The 23,300-nt window shown below is 40.7% G+C and overlaps 1 protein-coding gene across 3 annotated transcripts in view; it reads right to left on the reverse strand.

Annotated features, from left to right (window-relative positions):
- Window positions 1-5,262: 5,262 nt before the first annotated feature.
- The window catches only part of rab6a (RAB6A, member RAS oncogene family), an 83,811-nt gene continuing 65,773 nt past the window's right edge, over window positions 5,263-23,300 (reverse strand). For all 3 annotated transcript variants that reach the window (XM_070892413.1, XM_070892414.1, XM_070892415.1), the window contains exons 6-8: window positions 19,861-19,954; window positions 9,424-9,490; window positions 5,263-7,506 (exon numbers count right to left, since the gene is read on the reverse strand). In XM_070892413.1, coding sequence (XP_070748514.1) covers window positions 7,442-7,506; window positions 9,424-9,490; window positions 19,861-19,954 — 226 coding nt within the window. In that variant the 3' untranslated portion in view covers window positions 5,263-7,441. The remainder of the gene's footprint in view (window positions 7,507-9,423; window positions 9,491-19,860; window positions 19,955-23,300) is intronic.

The following is a 23,300-nucleotide window of genomic DNA, read 5'->3' on the forward strand; positions in this document are numbered from 1 at the left end:
CATCGTTCGCATGCCTGACACAAGACTCCCAAAGCAAGTGCTCTACTCGGAACTCCTACGCAGCAAGCGAGCCCCAGGTGGACAGAGGAAACGTTTCAATGACACCCTCAAAGCCGCCTTGATAAAATGCAATATCCCCACCAACACCTGGGAGTCCCTGGCCAAAGACCACCCTAAGTGGAGGAAGAGCATCCGGGAGGGCGCTGAGCACCTCTAGTCTCGTCACCGAGAGCGTGCAGAAAGCAAGCGCAGGCAGCGGAAGGAGTATGCGGCAAACCAGACTCCCCACCCACCCTCCCTTTCCTTCAATGACTGTCCCACCTGTGACAGAGACTGTAATTCCCGTATTGGACAGTTCAGTCACCCAAGAACTCACTTTTAGTCTTCCTCAATTTCAAGAGACTGCTTATGATGATGGTCCCTTGCATTTTGTGGTATATATCAGTAATTTGGACTTGAATGTATGGGGTATGATTAAGAAGTTTGCAGATGATACAAAAATAGGCTGTGTGGTTGATAATGAAGAAGAAAGCTGCAGACTTCAGGAAGATATCAATGAACTGGTTAGGTGGGCAGAACAGTGGCAAATGGAATTCAATCCAGAGAAATGTGAGGTAATGCATTTGGGGAGGGCCAATAAGGCAAGGGAATACACATTAAATGGTAGGACAATGAGAAGAGGAACAAAGAGACCATGGAGTGCAGGTCCATGGATCCCTGAAGGTAGGCCAGGTAGATAAGGTGGTGAAGCTGGCATATGGAAAATTTGTCTTTATTAATCGAGGCAAAGAATACAAGAGCAGGAAGGTTATGCTTCAACCCTCTTAAACACAAGTAAGGCCACAGCTAGAGTACTGCATGCAGTTCTGGTCAGCTCATTACAGGAAAGATGTGATTGCACTGGAGAGGGTACAGGGGAGATTTTTGAGGATGTTGCCTGGTCTGGAAAATTTTAGCTATGAGGAAAGATTGAATAGGTCAGGGTTGTTTTCCGTGCAACAGAGGAGGCTGAGGGGTGACCTTATTAAGATATATACAATTATGAGGGGCCTAGATAGAGTGGATAGGAAACACCTATTTCCCTTGGCAGAGGGGTCAACAACCAGGGGACATTGATTTAAAATAATTGGTAAGAGGTTCAGGAGATGAGTTTCTTCACTCGGAGGGTGGTGAGGGTCTGGAACTCATTGTCTGAAAGGGTGATAGAGGCAGAAACCCTCACCACATTTAAGGGATGCTTGGATGCACACTTGAAGTGCTGTAACCTGCAGAACTACGGTCCAAAAGCTGGAAAGTGGGATTAGGCTGGATAGCTGTTTGTCGGCTGGCACGGACACGATGGGCTGAAATGGCCTTCTTCTGTGCCATAAATTTCTATGATTTATGAGACTGGACCAATTAAGTTTCTGGTCAATGTTCACCCCCAGGATATTGATGGTGGGGGATTTTTGCAACATCCCACCATTGGCAGCCATGCCTTCAACTGCCTAGGCTTCATTCCCTCCAAGTAACTAGGAACAGAAAACTCTAGTTAAGAGATTTGTGATAGTGGGATTATTTCCACCAGAACTGAACAGGCCGAGAGACACTTAGAGTTTTTCCAAAGTTAAAGGTTTTAATGGGGTGAAGAGGTATTTTTTTCTGGTTAGAGTCAACCTAAAAGTTTCTGTAGTTTGAGCAAGAAATGCTTTGCCACAGAGAGCAATTGAGGTAGAGACCATTGCATCTTTTATGGGAAGAGTAGAACAACATTTTGAGTAGAGGAAGATGTTTGGTTAGAGAGAGGGTCAGACAGTAGGATTACTTTAGCAAGAATGCACAGATATGCAGAGCCAAATAGCCTATTTTTAAATCCAATAAAAATTCTATGGTTCAATGGCTGGGGTTACATAGATAAGTGCCAGGATAGGCACGATTCAATTATTTTTCCTAAAAAAGGAATCTACCCTATACTTAACGGTTAGCTCAGATATCTCTACTAGCCCTTTCCAGTGGTATTATACATTATTTCAAGCTTGAAAATACAATTGGCAGTGGTTAATTATGTAAATTGATCCACAGTGCCCCCAGCTGTAAAATAGCAACTTTGTATCGCTGAGGAGTGTTATTTCATTAATCCCCAAAAAGCCCCTTTGTTTTTAAGCACATTTTCCTTTTTCTAAATTAAATCATTGACACTAGCAACAAAGAATAGATTTCTGGGTTTAATTTAAACTAATTTCATTTGATAGAAACTAAGGATAAATATAAAACTGCTTATTTTGCTCTTCCTCCCCATACCTACAGCGTAGTGCACATAATGAGGCATAACCCAGAGATGCGACTGCAAAAAGATCTCAGTTTTTACATTCTTGAAGATTTCTCTTGAACTGCTTTAATTTGTTTCCATTCATTTAGGCAAATAGCTGTTTTACTAAAGATAAAATCTAGGACTTTGTCTTTCTCATTGTATGGCACATTGAGTAGTTATTGGAGAGACAACAATGCTAAAGCTGTATCCCCAGAGTTATAGGTCAGTTGTGGAACCAAAACATAAACCATACATTTTTAATTTCACTTGTGGTGCAAATGAGATATTCCAAAACAAAATTGAAAGATATTTCACTTATCTGTAAGGCGGGTATTCTTTGAAAATATTGTCAGCATTTTCATACTCAGTCAAGTTTGAGGGGAGAGGGATAGCTATCCATTTGCAAAATTGGATACTGAAAACACAACCTTCCTGTTTTTCTGCTGTGGTGCAGTGCTGGTCTTTGTTGCATCATGAAGTTGGACACATGCTGCCAGTGGAGGCAGTCACTATTTAGCCTGGGATCATTCTATGGAATAAATTTTAGATTTAAGTTCTTGAACTTAGTTATATGTTCTGTGATTTTATCTTCCCTATATAATGGGTACAAACTAAATGCTCAATTCAAGATTAAGTAGATCTTAATTACATAATCCAAAAGCCTACATTTATTAAATGAGGCCAAGATAATAACTTGTTAAAAGAAAATATGGCCATGCTACCAATGAACCTGTTTCAACTGAACAATTTATTTAGATTTAATTTCAAAGTGAGTTTTTTGTGGGGGGAGGGGATTTAAAGAACAATAATCAGAGAAGATTTTACTGTGTCAGTCATAGCTTATTTACTTTCACATCTTGACACCATCAACCATCCAGGGAAGCAAGCAGGGAAAGTTCTACCAGACCTTACACCAGGTCATTTTGCAACCATTTTGCTTGGAGGTGCTTCAGAATGGCCAACATTGGCTAACTCAAATTTTCTTTGCTTGCCTGTGGGAACCACTTTCCAGGTTTATTGTATATCACAGCAGTTCAGATTGGCCTGGCCAAGGCTAGGAATGTACCAGATGTAGAACTATGGACACGAGTCTATACTCCAACACTCCACCATACCTCAAGATTAAGAACTGCAAATGCTGGAAAAAAAATAGAAACAGAAAACATGGGTTAACAGTTCATTTTGTCGTCAACTCCAGTGTTCTCTTCACAGATGCTGATGGTACTTCAAGCATTTTCTTGTACCGTACTGTTAATCTTTCAAAGTCATAGTGAATTATATTTTGATTCATAAAGCTGATTTGTGGGGCTGGTACACTATTCTCAGTCATAGGCACATACACACATGGTGCTAATTAGTCTCCCCAGGTATCTTATTTCTCATTTTCACCACTGTAGTTCTGTATGACATTAAGGATGCCATTCTTTCATCAATTTTTAATCAAGAATGCTGAGAGTATTGCACCCCAAAGTAAGACCATGACAACTGACAATACTGTTCTAAGTCTGTCTGCCTTCCTGTCCCTCCAGGATAAGGGGCAATGCATAGCTGTCATACCTACTGGAGATAAAATTCCTAAAAGGGTCAAAATATTTAGTTCTACTAATGATATTTATTTTGAATTGTTATTGCTCACGGACTTGCCTCAAATGCATTACTCTCTACCATTAAAGCAAGTTTCAGATAATTAAGCATGAATACACGCAATTCAGATAATTAGAAGTTCTGAAAGGAGGGCATTTTAATTGAGATTATTTTTAATAAAGTATTTCAGTTGTATCAGAAAATCAACACTGCTAGAGTCAAACTCACTACAAAAATTCTGCAGACCTCCATTTCACAAATCACCCAGGCAGAATACTTCAAACTTTGAATGTGTGTTTAATTCTGGGACAGTTGCAAATCGCTAACATTTAAATTTTTACTGTTTAACCTTGATATTACAAATAAATAATGTTTGTTAACATGAGATCTGTACCAATATTTTCCTCTGGCTTCACCTGAAGCTCAGCAAAGTTAGTTCCTGTGGACATTGGTCAATAAATGTTATTTGGCTATGCTGAAGTGACGATGCAAAGGTGTTCTGCATTTCATGAAGACTTCAACAGCGAGCATGTTAATCAACCTCAAGTCAATTCCATTCCACAGTGAAATCATAATCTGAAAAGAACTGAGTAACATGCCTGTGCCTGGACATTTTCCCACAATACTGAATACACGTGCAAATATTCCACCACTGAGACATAACCAACCACTAAATGAAAGGTAGTCTCATCCAACCCTGTATCTTGGCGTGCTACACAATGAAAGAAATTGACACAAGCTTGGAATTAGAATAAAGTTGATTGAAAGAAAATCACATCAAAGGGCTGAATATGTGGAATGCACTGCCCAAAAAGCATACATGCAGATTCAATTGGTGCTTAATAAGATTTAAAAAAGTACTTAATTAATGGTGTTCAGGGATTTGAAGGTGGGACAGGAGTTGAGATTAAAAGACAGATGGCATAACAAAATGGTACAGCAGACTCAAATGGGCCAAATGGCCTATTCCTATGTGACTTAATCAAATCATAAATCAGTCCTATGCAGCACTACAAAATGTGAGAAACATGGTAAGATGGTGGCCTCCGTGTCAATTTGAAGCTGAAAGGAAGTTTGGTCAGTAAACTAAATGCTTTAGTTCTCACTTTTGTGAAAAAGATCAAAATGTTCAGAGAGAATATGTAACTTCCAGCTTCAGGAATGTGCAAAGATATGTGTCGAACACATTGCAAATGCCTCACCTCCGTTATATGATCCACTTAAAATGTATGCTCATTTCTCATCACTCTCTTCCCTTTCCCCTCAACCCACGGTAAAGTACAAACCTACTAATGAGCACAAATCTCAAATGATATTTCAACCATAAGATTAGACAACATTCGAGACTGCAGTATAGACCATAAGAAATAGAAGGCAAAAAAACACACTTTCAATAGGCAGGTGTTTATTTTGTTCAGGCTTTGGGTTTTTTTTACATTATCAAACAGAGCTGAGGTACTAGTGATATTCCAGGACAAAATTTTCCTTTTTTTTGTAACTTCAAGGGTTATCATAGTAACAAGACATACGTAAAAGTAGTAATGAATATACAGTCGCATGGGTACAACAGTCAAGCCAAGTAAGCCATATTCTGTTAAAAAACCAGTACTACTGAAACTGCACACTACTGCACCACAGAAGCCTTGAGAGCTTAGCTTGTGAAAGAATTTTCATTCATACTTAAAAGAAAAATGCTGCTCTCGAAACAGTGTTCACAAGCTTGTTAGTTTTGTCAGTGTATAAAGAAGTTCTGATAAAAATCAGCATGCTTTTGCTTGGTCAAAGAACTTCCCCAGTTGAGCTTGAATAATTGTTTAAATATTTCGGCGAAAAGAAAATTGCATGGCCAATCCATTTAGTGTTATTTTCTTGTACTCCCAAGAAAAATATTACATAAAAAAAACAAATGGTAAAAACACAAAAAAGAACCCAAGCCACACCATCTTAACAGTATTTTCAGTAGCAAAATTATGAAAAAAATTAGTAATCTAACAATGGATAAGCAAAAATCTGCAATACATTACAGCTCTGGCATGCAGGGGTAAAAGTAGCCATTTCCAGGCAACATCGTGAAGTTTGATAGACAGGGTCAAGTTTCGTGAAGACCAGGAAATCTCTATGCCTGTGTATGCCACACCAAAAGTAAGGCAGAATTATGATTCTTAGCAACAGTGAGACCAACTATACCTGCAGCCCTACTTTAACAACGCATGGGGTGTAGGCACTTAAAGGATGCAAAAAATCCTATCTGGAGGGCATGACACAGTTTCATATGGTTTTACTTTCTCCAATAGGAAATACAGAATAAGCGGTGTACAGCATTAGCTGGAAACAGTTTCTCTACCCCACAACCAGTTAGTCTAAACATACTTCAATACTTGGATCAGAAAGAAAGTCACAAGTAAAATAAAGCTATAGTGTTCTATGGAGAAAAACCCAACATGACAAAAAAGACGAATCAAATTGGACACACTTATCTAATATACTTAAAAACTGGAGTACAGGAATAAATTAGAGAGGAGATAAACAATCCAGTTAAATAAAAATGCTAAATCATATTATTCCAGGTAGGTTAATCAAACTACACAGAATTACAAAATCCTAACCAATATGGAAGCCCTAGAACAAAAAGGCATAAAAGATGCATAATTTTACAAGTCCTGCATGTGAAAGATTTCCTTCCTTTGAATGCACAATTGAAGTGATCTCTGTATGCTAGATGACATTTTTTTTTAAATATAAATGTGTGCAAGTGAGCAAAGAGAACTTTCCACCCTCCACAGCACAACAAAGATTTGTTTTTGATCATTTTCAGCCCATTCAAATGCAAATTCCTTTAGCTGGAAATTGTGCACAATTATTTGAAAATGCACATCTGAGTGGCCATCACCATCTTAGTACACAACTAAACAATTCGAAAGAACCTTATAAAAGATGTTGGGCTCAGAAGGTGCTGAAACAGAAAAATTAAAAAACATTGACATTATAGATGAATCATGCACATGATCGATTTGGGCATTATATCTCATACTGGAACTGCTGTTAAAACTAACAGGTTTTTGTAAAGTTGCAAGTGATGTTTGGTGTAATTTTTTTTAGTTCTCTTTGCACCCTTGAGAAATTTAGTTAACAGATCACAAGAAACCTCAATTTAAAACAATTCAAAAGGTCTAATTCACTGGTGTCTCATTGTTCAGATAATGTAGTCACTGTCATAAAGCCACTTAGCATTCAGATGTTATCTGCATAAACTGTCCTTTACACTAAACAGTTACAGAGTTCCATCATTAAAAGTGCAATATTATACAACGCAAAGAACAAAATGTGTCTTCCGATTAAAAGTAAACTGATGCAAGTTGAGTTTTGGCAATTACATTTTTTTGTATTTATTTCCAATGAAGACACTGACATTTTCTCCACGTTTGTGCTTGTGAAGCTAATAGATCAATTACAAGACAGCCAGCAATGATGAATTGCAATACTTTACCAACAGGGTAAGATTACTAGCCAATATTCACACTGTGGTGGATGGTAATGACAAATAAGCAGTGGCCTGTAGAGCCAGTATTAGCAGGAGCAGCCTCCCTCACTGACTGGTTGCTCTTGGGTCTTTTCCAGTTTTATATCGATCACTGGAAGTCAGCTGTGTTAAGGAAACTTTTATCATCCTCTACCGACCTTTACATTTAAAGCTTTTCCTCTTCAAATATCTAGCAATTACCAAATAAGCAACTTAAATTAAATGTTGTTTGAACATTTTTCCCCCTGAAATATACTTGCAAAGTATGTGCCAATTTTTTTTATACCAAGCTTTGAAGTGACAGAGTTTGTCAAAGAAAATTCAAATCTAAGAACCAAACTCCTGCATCAGTACTGAAACAATTTAAGAAGCTTGTGCTAACAGATGCCATATTTGGCACACACTTGCTGTCTACATCAAATCCCACCATTCAACTTCCATTTCATAACATAAGAAATAGGAGCAGGAGTAGGCCATTTGGCTCCTTAAGCCTACTCCGCCATTCAATATCATGGCTGATCTGATCCTGGCCTCAACTCCACTTCCCCGCCCGCTCCCCATTACTCCTTTGCCCTTTCTGCAGTACTCTTCACTCCACTCTGGTTTCTGGGTATTTTCTGGCAATCTCCAGCTATCATTGGAGATCCACTGCTCCACTGTGATTACTAACCAAACATTTTCCTCCTGCCTTATTGCTTTCTCAGAGAATTTCACTAGGCTGGATAAATATCTTTCACCTTGATAAAGATCTCAAATTTAAAATTCATGAATGGTGATTAGAAAATGCAGTACAAGAGGCAACAAATAGTCTTTTCTTTATTTAGCTGATGAATGTGCAGGACTACCCAGTTTGCATTTTTTTTTAAAATCAGTTTGTTTTGTCCTGATTTCCATGTAATTAATTTTATTTGTATTCAGCAAATTTATGACAGTTTGATGTCCTCATTCACTGCCCCGATGACCTATTTAAAACTTACCATTCATTGCTTTCATAGAAACATAGAAAATAGGTGCAGGAGTAGGCCATTCAGCCCTTCTAGCCTGCACTGCCATTCAATGAGTTCATGGCTGAACATGCAACTTCAGTACCCCCTTCCTGCTTTCTCACCATACCCCTTGATCCCCCAAGTAGTAAGGACTTCATCTAACTCCCTTTTGAATATATTTAGTGCATTGGCCTCAACTACTTTCTGTGGTAGAGAATTCCACAGGTTCACCACTCTCTGGGTGAAGAAGTTTCTCCTTATCTCGGTCCTAAATGGCTTACCCCTTATCCTTAGACTGTGACCCCTGGCTCTGGACTTCCCCAACATTGGGAACATTCTTCCTGCATCTAACCTGTCTAAACCAGTCAGAATTTTAAACGTTTCTATGAGGTCCCCTCTCATTCTTCTGAACTCCAGTGAATACAAGCCCAGTTGATCCAGTCTTTCTTGATAGGTCAGTCCCACCATCCCGGGAATCAGTCTGGTGAATCTTCGCTGCATCCCTCAATAGCAAGAATGTCCTTCCTCAAGTTAGGAGACCAAAACTGTACACAATACTCCAGGTGTGGTCTCACCAAGGCCCTGTACAACTGTCCTTTCTGGTATGCATTACTTCATGCTGGTCACCTGTGCACGCATTTTAAAAAATCGTCAGATTTGTAACTTAACTGCACACGAAAGTTTGATGTAATTGCTCTGTCAGTTTTCAATTCCTTGCGGTCTAATTAGTTGGTTCCTTCTGAACCTATCACTCACATCCTGCTAATATTTTTGAATTTCCTTCAATGTTATAACTATATGACTTGCTAAGGATGATATAAACTACATTCCATTTTCCCTTCATGGAAATTCCAGCATTATCTTGAGAACATAAGGAAATTAAAAATATCTGACATCCTGCAAAATTCAAACTTAAATGCAGAAGACGACAAATGCCTTGCCACAATTGTCTAGCTTTTGTCACAATTCTGCTACATTGAACAGATAAAATTCAGTAAGAAAACCCAGCAAAATTTTACTAGTACAAGCCAAGAAAAGGATACTGTCTTCTCTGCTCTTATCCTGTGTGCTTTCCATTCCAGGCAAGGCAGCAGCTACACGCCGGAAAAGCTGAGGAAAGAGATAAACACATAAATTGACTTTTGATTTTATTACCCATTTGATTTATAGAAATCTGTGGATAAAAAGGACTAAAAATTAAGGGGGGGGGGGGGAAGGCTTAGATATAATTAGGTACAAAAACATAGGAACAGCAGTAGGCCTTTCAGTCCTTTGAGCTTGTTCCTTTCTGCATCTTTAAGCTAATTTGAAGATTCACAATCAAAACTCCAAGGAGTTCAGCAAGCCACAAAGGTCAATTAAGTAACAGATACATTCTGCAACTTCCTTTTATCATCACAAATACTATTAGTTTTTTTTAAATGCAGAAACGATGTAGCATAATTGAGCCTATCCACAACAATCTGCCAAATATGGTATCCATTTCCTAGTAACTACTGGTACTTCCCTTTACAAGCAACATGCAAAAAATACTCAATTAAGTTACAGGTTTGAATGAGTAAATCTTACCTTTTGTCAACCGGTTTTAAAGGCATCAATAGCCAAACAATTTTTTTACCAAAAAATTGTGGGTCCAAGGATTCCTCCACACACAGATTTAGGTTTACCCCACAAATTAGATATTTTGTAATTAAATGAGTAAAACTACTCAGAATATACTCCAGCTGACAAACAGTTTTGCAAAAGCCAAGCTTCACCAGGAGGCAAAAAAAATATATATATATATAATACACACACAAAGCATACCCTACTAAGGACATGCTACAAGAAAGGTTCATATACGAGTGTAACAATGTAGTCACTTTTGAGATATCAAGTCTCTAAAGCAGTTGAATGCTAAGATCCAGAAAGACCAGGAGAATTGGGTTACACAATTTCTCAGTATGGCCAAAGCAATTGTGAAATAGAACAGGTAAACGAAAGAAAGTGAAAATGTACACTTTCTAAGTTCAGTGAGGTAAGCAGGCTGCCTGACCATCAAGCAGAGTTTACATTTCTTCAGAGATTTCACAAAGTCGATAGAATAGCATTACTTATGTCTGATACTGCAAAGTATTTGTAGAAGTTAGCTTCGCCGTAGTATTAAGGAACTACTTTTCTAACATGACTGCAAATTTGAAGTCTGTCCTATTTACAAGTGCTCAGAGTTCTAGCGAATAGACTGTAAGTGACCCCAGTATCCATCCAAGTGATACCATCTTTTCCTCCAGAAGCTGAGTGATACGTCCTTACTACACAGTATAAATGCACACGAGGCCCATGCTTGAGAGGTCAGTCTGTGACTTGTCCTTTATTCCTTAGCACTCAAGTGATGAAGGTGGGTGGAGCTTCCCCTTTTATACCTGACGGTCCAGATTAGGAGTGTCTCCCACCTAGTGGTCAGTGTTCTCACGGTGTACAACTTAGGTCAGTTTATACATGGGTGACAATGCTGGTTGAAAACATGACACTGAGCAAATCCAATAGAAGATACTAGTAACGAGGCTTTAAGGATGGGCTGCAGAGACTACCCCTTCTACCCACTCCTCAACAGCTTGACCCTTTAACCCTACTCATGTGAGATTGTATACAGCCAGCTTTACCTGCAGAAATAACCAAACTGACTCAAAGAAGGAAACTTGAATTTTCCTGATCAAAAAAAAAGATACAGAGATGAGAAGGATTTTTTTTTTTAAATACAGAAGACTACTGTTGAAGCACTGCTGATTTCAAACTGTAATATGAAGTATTCATCACCAGCATACTTGCTATGTGAATTGAAGAAATCATCTACCTACATTCAGCAGACTATTTCAGCATGCAACAGTGGATGGAACCAATACTGAAGCATAAAGCACTGACTGAGGCATTGAACTCTGACATTAAGAAACAGCACCACCAAATATTTTGTCAGCCTTGGGGGTTCAGTATTTAGCACACTTGTTACCAGAGCATAATGCAAAATTGGAAGTGGGAACTCTAATAACCTAAATGTTGAGGATAAATTGTGTACAGCCACTAAGCATCCGTCTTGATCCATTAGATCATTAGCATTTTAGCAAAATCACTTGTTACTCTATGTAGCTAAGCAGAGGAAAAACCCTCCACATACTGATGACAGTAAAATAGCTATTTTTTTCTGCTGGTTCTTGACTAATGAATGAGAGCATAAAGAGATGCATTAAAACCCAATTCACTCTTGTCTGCTCAATAATGGGTTTAGTAAATTCCTTTTCCTTGACACTGCTGGACATTGAATTGAATTTCCTGTCTGAGGCAGGTAATAGAATTGTGTTCAAAAGTCTGATGCATTCAAGAGACAGGCCATAAAATGGAGGCACTGAGGTTCACTGCATAATATCTAGCCCTCCAAATGTGTGCGCTGTTCTGCTCAAGTAACCGTTAGCTCTGAAAGGTTCTCGAGATCCATTTCTGGGTATCTACACTTGAAGAGTTGGCACTCTACAGCAAGACTACTTACAAGGTTAGATCTTGCTGCCAAATTCACAGTAACATTCTGTATTGCTTCCATGCTTGTCTGTATAGGAACTAAAAGGGTGCTGCAACGCTCACAATGAGGTAGCTTAAAAAACAAGTTTTCAAAGAGATCAGCAAAATGGCTACACATCAATCTTTGACCCTCGGTGTAAGAAACTGAGGGACGTTGTAGGAAAACGTCCCATTTCAGGAACATAAGAATTAGGAGCAGGAGTAGGCCATTCAGCCCCTAAAGCCTGCTCAGCCATTCAATAAGATCATGGCTGATCTTCTACCTCAACTCCACTTCCCTGCACTGTCCCCAATATCACTTGATTCCCTTAATATTCAAAATCTATCGCTCTCTGTCTTGAATATACTCAAGGGTAGAGAATTCCAAAGATTCATCACCCTCAGTGAAGAATTTTTTCATAATCTCAGTCCTAAATGGCCAACCCCTTATTCAGGAGATCAACAATCTGCTGAAAACTACCTTTCAGCTGACCCGGTTCAGCAATGTTTAGTTTTGAAAGGTTAATCTATTTCTGGATCTTGTCTACTTGAAGAAAATTCGAATTGACTTTCTGCTGAAAGACTATTTTTAAGGCTGGACCATGTCCCTGCTCAGGTCTTGCACTGCCACATGCTGCATTATGTACTTCACGATGGTGCCAAGATATGTCCAAATCTTCACAAATTTGCCCTGGCCTTATTCTTTGAAAAGCACAAGAGCTAAGCACACAACATGCTGTTTGAGCTGATTTATGTGCTAGGAAGTGTTTTAACGAAGTTCACTCTCTAAATCTCTGCCCTTATAAATGTGCACTCTATCCTGTGAGTGAAGGGAATACCATGGAAAGCAATTGTACACATCTTGACTGCCATTTTATGTAATTCAGCACCTATTTGCAATGGTCATCGGAACACCAGGGACATTCTTGCTCTTGAGGGAGTGCAGCGAAGGTTCACCAGACTGATTCTCGGAATTCAGGTACAGCAAGTGATCAGGAAGACCAATGGTATCTTGGCCTTTATTGCAAAGGGGATGGAGGATAAAAGCAGGGAAGTCTTGCTACAGCTATATGCGGTATTGGTGAGGCCACACCGAGAATACTCTGTGCAGTTTTGGTTTCCATATTTACGAAAGGATATAATTGCTTTGGAGGCAGTTTAGCGAAGGTTCACTAGGTTGATTCCGGGGATGAGGGGGTTGACTTATGAGGAAAGGTTGAGTAGGTTGGGCCTCTACTTATTGGAATTCAGAAGAATGAGGGGTGATCTTATCGAAACGTATAAGATTATGAGGGGGCTTGACAAGGTGGATGCAGAGAGGATGTTTCCACTGATAGGGGAGACTAGAACTAGAGGGCATGATTTTAGAATAAGGGGCTGCCCATTTAAGAGAGATGAGGAGAAATTTCTTCTGAGGTTTGTAAATCTGTGGAATTCACTGCCTCAGAGAGCTGTGGAAGCTGGGACATTGAATAAATTTAAGACAGAAATAGACAATTTCTTAAATGATAAGGGGATATGGGGAGCGGGCGGGGAAGTGGAGCTGAGTCCATGATCAGATCTTATTGAATGGCGGAGCAGGCTCGAGGGGCCGTATGGCCTAACTCCTGTTCCTATTTCTTATGTTTAACTCCATCCTAGAATGCAGGGCCAATTCTGAATCCTGTTTGGTAATGGTAGCAATTGATCTGCATTGCCCAATTGTAGTAAGAATATGCAGTGTTGTCTGAAAGTGGGTGCTATGAAGACTGAGTGCTGTAGTGGAAATTTTGATTCACAATGAAGCACATTCTACCTTGTAAACTCAAGGTCTGTTGATAGTTGGCTCAGAGAAACAGGAGAGAGCTGAAGAGCCAGGTATTGAAAAGTAAACATGTAACTTCTGTAGACTAAGGAATAATCAAATAGTGATTCAAGGCAAGCCAGCAAATTTCATTGATGAAAAACGCCATGTACATTTCAAATTCCAATGCAGAAGTATCCCAGTTCCCTCAAATGCAGTAGCAGTACCATCTTGAACTTTTCCTTCACAATAAAAAATTACATTATTCTTGCAAAAAAGTAAAGATTCAGCCATGCATAATTACAAATTTTACATATTATGCTTTAGTGTCCCTGCACAGCTGTACTATAATTCCTTCCATTATAGTACAGTATATTTGTACTTCAAATACAGCACTAATTCAGAATCTACTTCTGCCAACTGTTACAGCATATTTTTCAAAGTCAGTGCAGTGTCAAAATTGTAAACCTTTTCATAAATCTTTCCCAATTCAGATTGACTTAAATGCAAGTAAAATTATATTTACCAGAAGCAAGAACCTTTAGTAAATGAACTATCTGAACACCACGTATCTAAACTGAAATACAAACAAAATGCACAGCAGACTGATCAGAATCTGAAAGAAAATAATGGATTACACCCAAATATTAATCCCTCTGTCTTTTTAATTATCAATTTACTATGCAGTTCCAGCATTCTGTTTCTATTTCAAATGTTAGCACTCAGGTTATTTATCAGAACTGTGTGAATATGCCAGGTTTACCTTGCACGCATAAGGTAATTGGACTGCACATTAATTTGTGCTGAAGTATTTAATTCAGAACAATGGAAATGCAGCTATGCAAATTATTCACTTCCACCATGGCTTTAAATTCATGCAATAAAGGGAAACAACATTTTTAAAAATATCAATTTAAATCCAATATGGACATTAATTGATTTTAATATACTCAATATAGGTTCTTTGAAAAAAAATTATTAGGACAGCATATTTGAAAATCAGCTACATGGGTTCCTTTAGAAAATGCACAAGGAAAAGGCTGATGCAGTCATTTGGTTATGTTCCACATAAAAGAAAGAACAGGTTAACATCTACAATTCCTTACACGATGAACTATAATCTGTCAGCCTGTCCTGGGGGAAAGGAAAGGGACAGCACAGCAGTCACCCACTCTCTAGCAGCCAGTTATGTCAGTGGTTTTGTCAAAAGATAGGAGCAGCATTCTATCAAACTAGCCTCTTGGGTGCTATAGAGCTGCTAATGGATCCAAAAAAAACACATGCTGCACAATTTCTCCATTTCGATTTTCAGTCCTTTTGCACCAGGGTCTAGATCTCCACATACTTAAAGTATGGCATCACAAGTCTGTGTGCATACAGAATAGGTAGAACCCTCAGCTTGCTAAATGATTTGTACCAGAGTCTTCATTCTTTGAAATGCAAACTTCACAAATCAAGTAATAACTTCCCTCCCTCCCATGGGGGGGGAAATGCAAAAAATGCGGACAGCAAGGAGAAAGAAATCACCATTTGAGATATGGGCCCCAAGTTTCCACATGATTTGCTCCTGATTTTTTAGGAGCAACTGGTGTACAACGGAGTATCTTTGAAATCGGAATTCTCGTCATTTAGTTTGCTCCAGTTCTAGTCAGTTACAACAGTTTCACTTTGGAACAGAATTTTTTTCCAAAAGGGGGCATGTCCAGCCACTTACGCCTGTTTTGACAGTTTCATCAGTGAAAACTTACTCCAAACTAACTTAGAATGGAGTAAGTGAAGATTTTTGTACGCTCGGAAAAAAACCTTGTCTACACTTTAGAAAATCAGGCGTAGGTTACAAATCAGGGCGTAGGGAATGGGGGGTTTAAAGGGACGTTTACAAACATTAGACACTTCAGTTTTACAAATAAAGAGCCATCATCAATAATAAATGATAAATACATCAATAAATCAACCAAAATCATTCAAAAAAAATTAATAATTTTTTAAAAAATTAATAAAACATTTTCTACTTACTGACTGCAGTAAGCGCGCTGGGAGGCCCCCCCCCAGTGTGTCTCTGTCAGTGTCTCTATGTGTGTCTCATTCTCTGTCTGTCAGTGTCTATGTTTCTGACAGCGAGGGGAGGGGAGGGGGGAGGAGGGGGGGTATGGGGGAGAAAGGAGATCGGGGGGGGGGAAAAGGAGATCGGGGGGGGGAAAGGAGATCGGGGGGGGGAAAGGAGATCGGGGGGGGGAAAGGAGATCGGGGGGGGGAAAGGAGATCGGGGGGGGGAAAGGAGATGGGGGGGGGAAAGGAGATCGGGGGGGGGAAAGGAGATCGGGGGGGGGAAAGGAGATCGGGGGGGGGAAAGGAGATCGGGGGGGGGAAAGGAGATCGGGGGGGGGAAAAGGAGATCGGGGGGGGGAAAAGGAGATCGGGGGGGGGAAAAGGAGATCGGGGGGGGGGGAAAAGGAGATCGGGGGGGGGGAAAAGGAGATCGGGGGGGGGAAAAGGAGATCGGGGGGGGGGGGGGGAAAGGAGATCGGGGGGGGGGGGGGGAAAGGAGATCGGGGGGGGGGGAAAGGAGATCGGGGGGGGGGGAAAGGAGATCGGGGGGGGGGGGGAAAGGAGATCGGGGGGGGGGGGGAAAGGAGATCGGGGGGGGAAAAGGAGATCGGGGGGGGGAAAAGGAGATCGGGGGGGGGAAAAGGAGATCGGGGGGGGGAAAAGGAGATCGGGGGGGGAAAAGGAGATCGGGGGGGGGGGAAAGGAGATCGGGGGGGGGGAAAAGGAGATCGGGGGGGGGGAAAAGGAGATCGGGGGGGGGAAAAGGAGATCGGGGGGGGGGGAAAAGGAGATCGGGGGGGGGGAAAAGGAGATCGGGGGGGGGAAAAGGAGATCGGGGGGGGGGGAAAGGAGATCGGGGGGGGGGAAAAGGAGATCGGGGGGGGGGAAAAGGAGATCGGGGGGGGGGAAAAGGAGATCGGGGGGGGGGAAAAGGAGATCGGGGGGGGGGAAAAGGAGATCGGGGGGGGGAAAAGGAGATCGGGGGGGGGAAAAGGAGATCGGGGGGGGGGGAAAGGAGATCGGGGGGGGGGGAAAGGAGATCGGGGGGGGGGGAAAGGAGATCGGGGGGGGGAAAGGAGATCGGGGGGGGGGGAAAGGAGATCGGGGGGGGGGGAAAGGAGATCGGGGGGGGGGGAAAGGAGATCGGGGGGGGGGGAAAGGAGATCGGGGGGGGGAAAAGGAGATCGGGGGGGGGAAAAGGAGATCGGGGGGGGGAAAAGGAGATCGGGGGGGGGAAAAGGAGATCGGGGGGGGAAAAGGAGATCGGGGGGGGAAAAGGAGATCGGGGGGGGGAAAAGGAGATCGGGGGGGGGGAAAAGGAGATCGGGGGGGGGAAAAGGAGATCGGGGGGGGGAAAAGGAGATCGGGGGGGGGAAAAGGAGATCGGGGGGGGGAAAAGGAGATCGGGGGGGGGAAAAGGAGATCGGGGGGGGGAAAAGGAGATCGGGGGGGGGAAAAGGAGATCGGGGGGGGGAAAAGGAGATCGGGGGGGGGAAAAGGAGATCGGGGGGGGGAAAAGGAGATCGGGGGGGGGAAAAGGAGATCGGGGGGGGGAAAAGGAGATCGGGGGGGGGAAAAGGAGATCGGGGGGGGGAAAGGAGATCGGGTTGGGGGGGGGGGGTGGAGAAGGAGATTGTGGGGGGGGGGGGTGGAGAAGGAGATTGTGGGGGGGGGGGGGGGAGGAAAGAGAGAAGGGGGAGGGAGGCTGAACGGGCCGGGCCCGTCCCCAGCACCAGATTTACAGGTAGGTGGCGTTGGGTCGGTTCGGCTCTGCTCGGGGGGAGGGAGGGAGAGTCAGGTCGGTGTCGAGTCGGTGTCGGGAATCGAGTCGAGTCGGGAGGAAGCAGGAGCTGGCCGTGGGAGGAGCCTTATTCACGCAGCCCCAGTGAGGCCATTCGGCCAGGGCTAGGAGCTGCGTGCTTTGGCCCCTCCCACAAAATTTTGGGCGCCTGGAGCTACTGCACATGCGCGCCCACGTGCAGAGGTCCCGGCACTGTTTTCAGCGTAGGGACCTGGCTCCAGCCCCTACAGCTCCTGCTGCGCTGCGCCGAGAGCCAGAGGTCCTGCAGGGAGCTGGAGAATCTGGAGGTTTTTTTTAGGCGCACTTTGTGGCGTGAAAAACAGGCGTCCAGGTCGGGACTGCGCCATTCTAGGCGCGGCTCGAAACTTGGGCCCATGGTTTCCAAACTTTCGAGCATCCAGGTATTCTCTTCCCTGCTGTACTTACCCACGCTGAAAGCTTCTCATTTTAGCTTTGTTAAGCATCAGGCAAGGATTCTCAAGCCCAGTGAAAGCTTCAAAAATTCCCAATTAATGTACAGTAGTAATCAAATTAACAATCATAAGTTCCGACTTCATACATTACAGAAACCCCAATACGAGAAGCAATTGCAGCAGTGAGCGCCACCCAATGTTTTAACAAAATAACTCAAAAAAGGAATATTAGATAACCAAAGCAAGTTCAGGTTATACCAAGATCCACCCTAAGATTTCTACAGTACAAAATTAGTACCTTTCTCTTGATTGGCAGTGCACAGGTAAATAGGCTGCATGTTTTAGGACAAGAAAAAGAACTGAATGCTAAGAATTCCTGAATAGAAATGGATTTTCAAAGCAATTTTTCAGTGGCCCTGGCAAGAAGTGATAAATATCATGAACTAAGATTCAATAAAATTGCAAATACTGCACCAAGAAAAAAAAATTGCAACTTAAAGAAAAGATACATTCCACAAATAACCCTCATGAGGGCGAGTTTTTAATGCGTTAGTCCAGCAAAGTGAGAAAGAATCTAAAAGTGGAATTCCCATCAACTGCAGGGTTGTTTAATTGGTTCAGATCTGTAAAGCTCAAGTTTAATCAGTAAACAAGCATCAAGTGCAATATACAAGAAGCACAAGTCCTGAAATTTAGTTACACCAGTGTCTGACAGCAAAGAATTTGTAATTTATTGAAAATATGCTGCAAAATGAATGACTGTCAAACATTTAAACAAAGTAATCCCAAAGTGAAATTCGCAAATAGCTACAAAAAGCAGCTAATTTGAACAGGTCAGCAGTGCTTAGGGCCAAAATGTGTGAGGATAATTTGAATTTTAAGCAAATCAGCTGAACAACAATCTCAATGATATTATGCAAGCCCCTGAAATTCTAGCAGGTTTCCAAAAAGTGCACAAGGCATCGGTCTCAACAATTGAATTATTATTTTTGAACTTAAATCCTAACTAAATAGATACAATGTTTTTATTTCTTAACATTGGAACCAAGCAATAATTTAGCAGAAGGCAGGTTGACCAAACACCACCACAACTGGCACACCATGAATACAGCAAGCTCTAAGCTGCTTGACATTGTAATCTATCTTTGCACTGGTTTCAATTAGCAGAACATTCAGGTCTTTGGCTCTCTTTTCACCTTCTTCGGTTGTTATTTGTCTGGGCAGATGGCAAGACAGAACAGAAACAAAACTTTAAAACAAAGCACACATACATTTGAACACCCCAGTCTTTGCTTGGTAGATGGGCTACATTTAAGAGGACCAGACCACCAAAATTTAAATTTAAAAATTCTGCAGTGCAGCAAAAGGAAAAACTCCATCTGGATGTTCATTGTTGCTTGTGCATGAAATATTCACTATGAAGTACTATTCGGAGACATGGTTGAGGAACAAAACAAACAGGATTGGTCCTTGTTTGCTGTATAAAAGTGGGCGGGGACCTCAAAATGCTTTTTTGTAAATGTTACAAGTAATACGATCTGATCATAAGATTGTATAAAAAAAAACCACCACCAGTCTTCAGCTGCTTTTGTATTAGTGTCAATGGGGTGTTTTGCAGTGCCGGGTCACAAAGTGCTGATTTTGTGCAGTTAGCAAAAACCCCATTTGTCAAATTTATTACAGCCAGAAACCATAAAGATTTTTTTTAAAAAGCTGGTCTTTCTCAATGCTATTGTTAGCGAATTTCAGTCTCACAATGGGTGTGCCTTTGGCTGCATAAAGCTCGCACTTCAGGAACCCCTGATCCAAACAATCCACCAACACCAAAATAAAGAGCAGCTTTGGTGTTCTACTGTAGCCACAGAAAGCAGCAAATCCTGCAGCATGACTCCTATTGCTCACTCACCTGTTTTACATTGTAGCCTGCTTTAGCACTAGTTTCAATAAACATTACATTCAGTTCTTTGGCTTTTCTTTCTCCTTCCTCGATTGCAACTTGCCTGCAGCAGATAAAATAACAATTTACAATGAATGTTAAAGTATAGAGGGTAGGAGTGGGGGAGATTAAATAAAATATTGTAGGTGAACTACAGGAACAGGAACTTGTGTATATATATATAGAGCCTGTTGTGATGTCAAGTAATGCATGTGTAATAAAGTGATGCCCCAAACAAAATACAGACTTATTATAAATGATCCTTGCCTAATATTGTAGCTTCAAATTAAATTAACAGGCACATAGAAAGCTACATTGAAAAATAAATGTTTTCTGGTAAAAAAAACATTTTAATTCTAGTGGTACATGCCAGAGAATGTTACTGTATCCAATTTTATTTAAATAGCGCAGAGTAACATTTTTTTGGCCCAGATCAAAATTCCCCCTGTAAGGAATAAAAGATCTTTAACAAAGGGATGAGTCTAATATTTCTAGAACTGATAATATGCAGATGTACGATGTTAGAGCACAGTTATGGATGTTTGTTATTAAATTAGGTCAGTAGATTTTTTTTGCCAATGTTTTAAGACAAAAGGATGAATAGACAATTCGAGAATATTTGCAGACAAGGACTACACATCCTTCATCTATTTTACTCTGTCGCCTGTAATGAACTCAACAAATTGTTACATTTATGAAATAATTATAAATTATAATAGTTATAAAATATTAATATCCATGCAGGACTCTGATGTACCTTTCCAGTATGCAATACTATCCATTTTCTCCTCAATGTTAAGTAATTTAAGACAACTTCCTGCATGTTAAGAGCACTACAGAATTGCAAGTAGCATTGTACTTTTCTAATGCAAAGGTAACTAATAACAAAAGCTGCTAATAGCCACGTTGTTATATGTACAACAAACATTTACAAGCACAATCACAAGAAAATGTGAGCATCAATGGTGGCCATTTCGACTTCAATCATATTAACTTCCAACAGTAATGGAATTCAGACTGTAAAAAGTTGCATTAAAATTACATAGAACCATTTCAAAAGATATTGTGGATACACACCAACAGGCATCTTGGGGTTTCAGATCATGGCAAGTTTTTAAAATGCCATAACATTGTGACAGCCAATGCAATGGCAACTTGTTACTCATGATTATCAAATTAATAAGATTAATGCTGCTGGCAATTGTGAATGTTTAAATCATATATTGCATCTTTTAGGAAAATAATGTTAAGTTTCAAAATTGCTGAAACAAATTTTAGTGCTGGCCTTTGCCAGTCAGTATGTATTTCATTCTATTTAGAAGTTGACAGTACGCAATTATAAAATCCAGTAAAGATTTAAAAGGTAGTCATTGCAAGTGCAACTAGCAACCAATGTTCCCTGTAATTTTTTGGGTTCCTTTAACGGGCTGCACAGCCCATCCAGAATTCTGCGCACGTGTTTTTTTCCCAATTGATAAGCCAGCTCATCTGCTGCGTGGGACCCCTGGAGTGCTGCCCAGTCACGTTTAAAGGGAACATTGCTAGCAACCTCCTCTACTTTTCTTTCGAGTGATTGTATTAGGACAGGTAAGTGGACCGACAAGAGCAGCAATACATTAGGAAGGCATAGAATGGAATGGCCAACACTGTTGAAAGCAGTACAGAGCTTAAGGAGGACAAGGAAAGATGTTGAACTCGGACGAATGACGCACAATATGTTACTACTTTGACTGACACTGTCTTGGTGCGATAGACTAACTGGAAATGAGATTGGAAGCAGTGATAGAATTGTGTGTGGTGGGTCTGGAAGGAGTCAAGGAAGCAACACACCAAGTGCTTAATTAGAATCTAATTGTACAATGCTTCATGCATCTCTCAAATTAACTTCAGGGACTCACGCACGTTCCTACTTCACAAAATATTTACATAATCTCTAAAAACATGCTTCAGATAGTCAGTTTCAAATGTTCTTCATATACTATGGGCTAATTTATCATTTACATTATTAAACAGATATGCAACATTGATCATACCATGAATTTATCAAATTTCAACATTCATAGTAGTGCAATGGTCCATCAATATTTTTAGTCCACAAAAAGGAAACTTCTGATGAATTAGTCAAAAAAAATATTTAAACCCCAGTAACAAAAATCAGGCTTAGTAATCAGCAATATTCATGTACCCAACTGCCCCAGCACAATCATTCACAGCACAGAGCCCATCTACCCCTCCAACTTGGTAGTCCATCTACCCCTCCAACTTGGTAGTCCATCTACCCCTCCAACTTGGTAGTCCATCCCCTGCTGCAAAGTCAACATCTTTGAGGACAGCAAAGATTTGGCCTCTATGAACCAGCCAGAAAAAGTTGCCCTCCTGTGAGATCCTGAACAAGGATTGATGTCCACAATCCAAATATGGCTTAAAAAAAAAATCTAGTATCCCTACAGTATCTGGAATTTTGGGTATATTCCCAAGAGGTATAGCATATAAAAGCCACGAGGTAATGATGATCCTATATAAAACCTTAATATGATTGTCAGAGTACTATGTGCAGTATTGAGTTCCACACTATAGGAAGGACATTGAGGCTTTCAAAGGATTTGTAAAACTTTAGTTTCACAAGGATGCTGCCTGGTATGAGAAACTATAAATAAGACAGACTTAAACAATATATAGTTAGCAAAATGCAGATTATGGGGCAATATGACAAGTGTTTAAAATTTTGAAAAGGTATGGACAGATAGGCAGACTGTTTCCAGCAGTGAAGAGAATTATATATGCAAGAGATTCTAGGCCTATAACAACATTCAATATTAGATTGAAAGAAAGGGGTTTGAAGGGGATATGGAAATAGGGGTGGGAAAATGTGATTAGAACTAATAGGGTAAACACAGACACAAGTGGTCAGGTAAAATGACCAGATTGCATTGTTGTAACTTCTATGACAGTTGACTTAGCAAATTTAATAGGAAACGTTGGCTACAATTTACACTGGTAACTGTTGACACAAAAGTGTCCCCAAAATGGTAACAGGAAATGCATACGCAAGATTTTTAATGAGACGCAGATAGTGGAGTATACAGGTTTTCTTCAGTTAGGATTGTGTGGCAATTTAGATGAGGAGCTTTCTATTAAAGTACAGTACTGCAACTTATAAATGCAGATTGCCACCCTGTTAATGGTAACATTTAGAAATTAATATCTGCAGTGATTAATTCATCATTATGAATTCACTGCATTACTCTGGCTCTATAAACAAATTATCGAGAAATCCTTCACTTACAAATGATAGACAATAGATCACTAATCAAGAATGGAGATGAAGCTGCCTGGGTTTAGACACTTATGGGTAATTACCAGCATAGTAATTTTCATACAAATAAGTGCATGAAAATAATGAAAACTTT

This window comes from Pristiophorus japonicus, chromosome 10 (assembly GCF_044704955.1).
Source record: "Pristiophorus japonicus isolate sPriJap1 chromosome 10, sPriJap1.hap1, whole genome shotgun sequence".
NCBI lineage: Eukaryota > Metazoa > Chordata > Chondrichthyes > Pristiophoridae > Pristiophorus > Pristiophorus japonicus.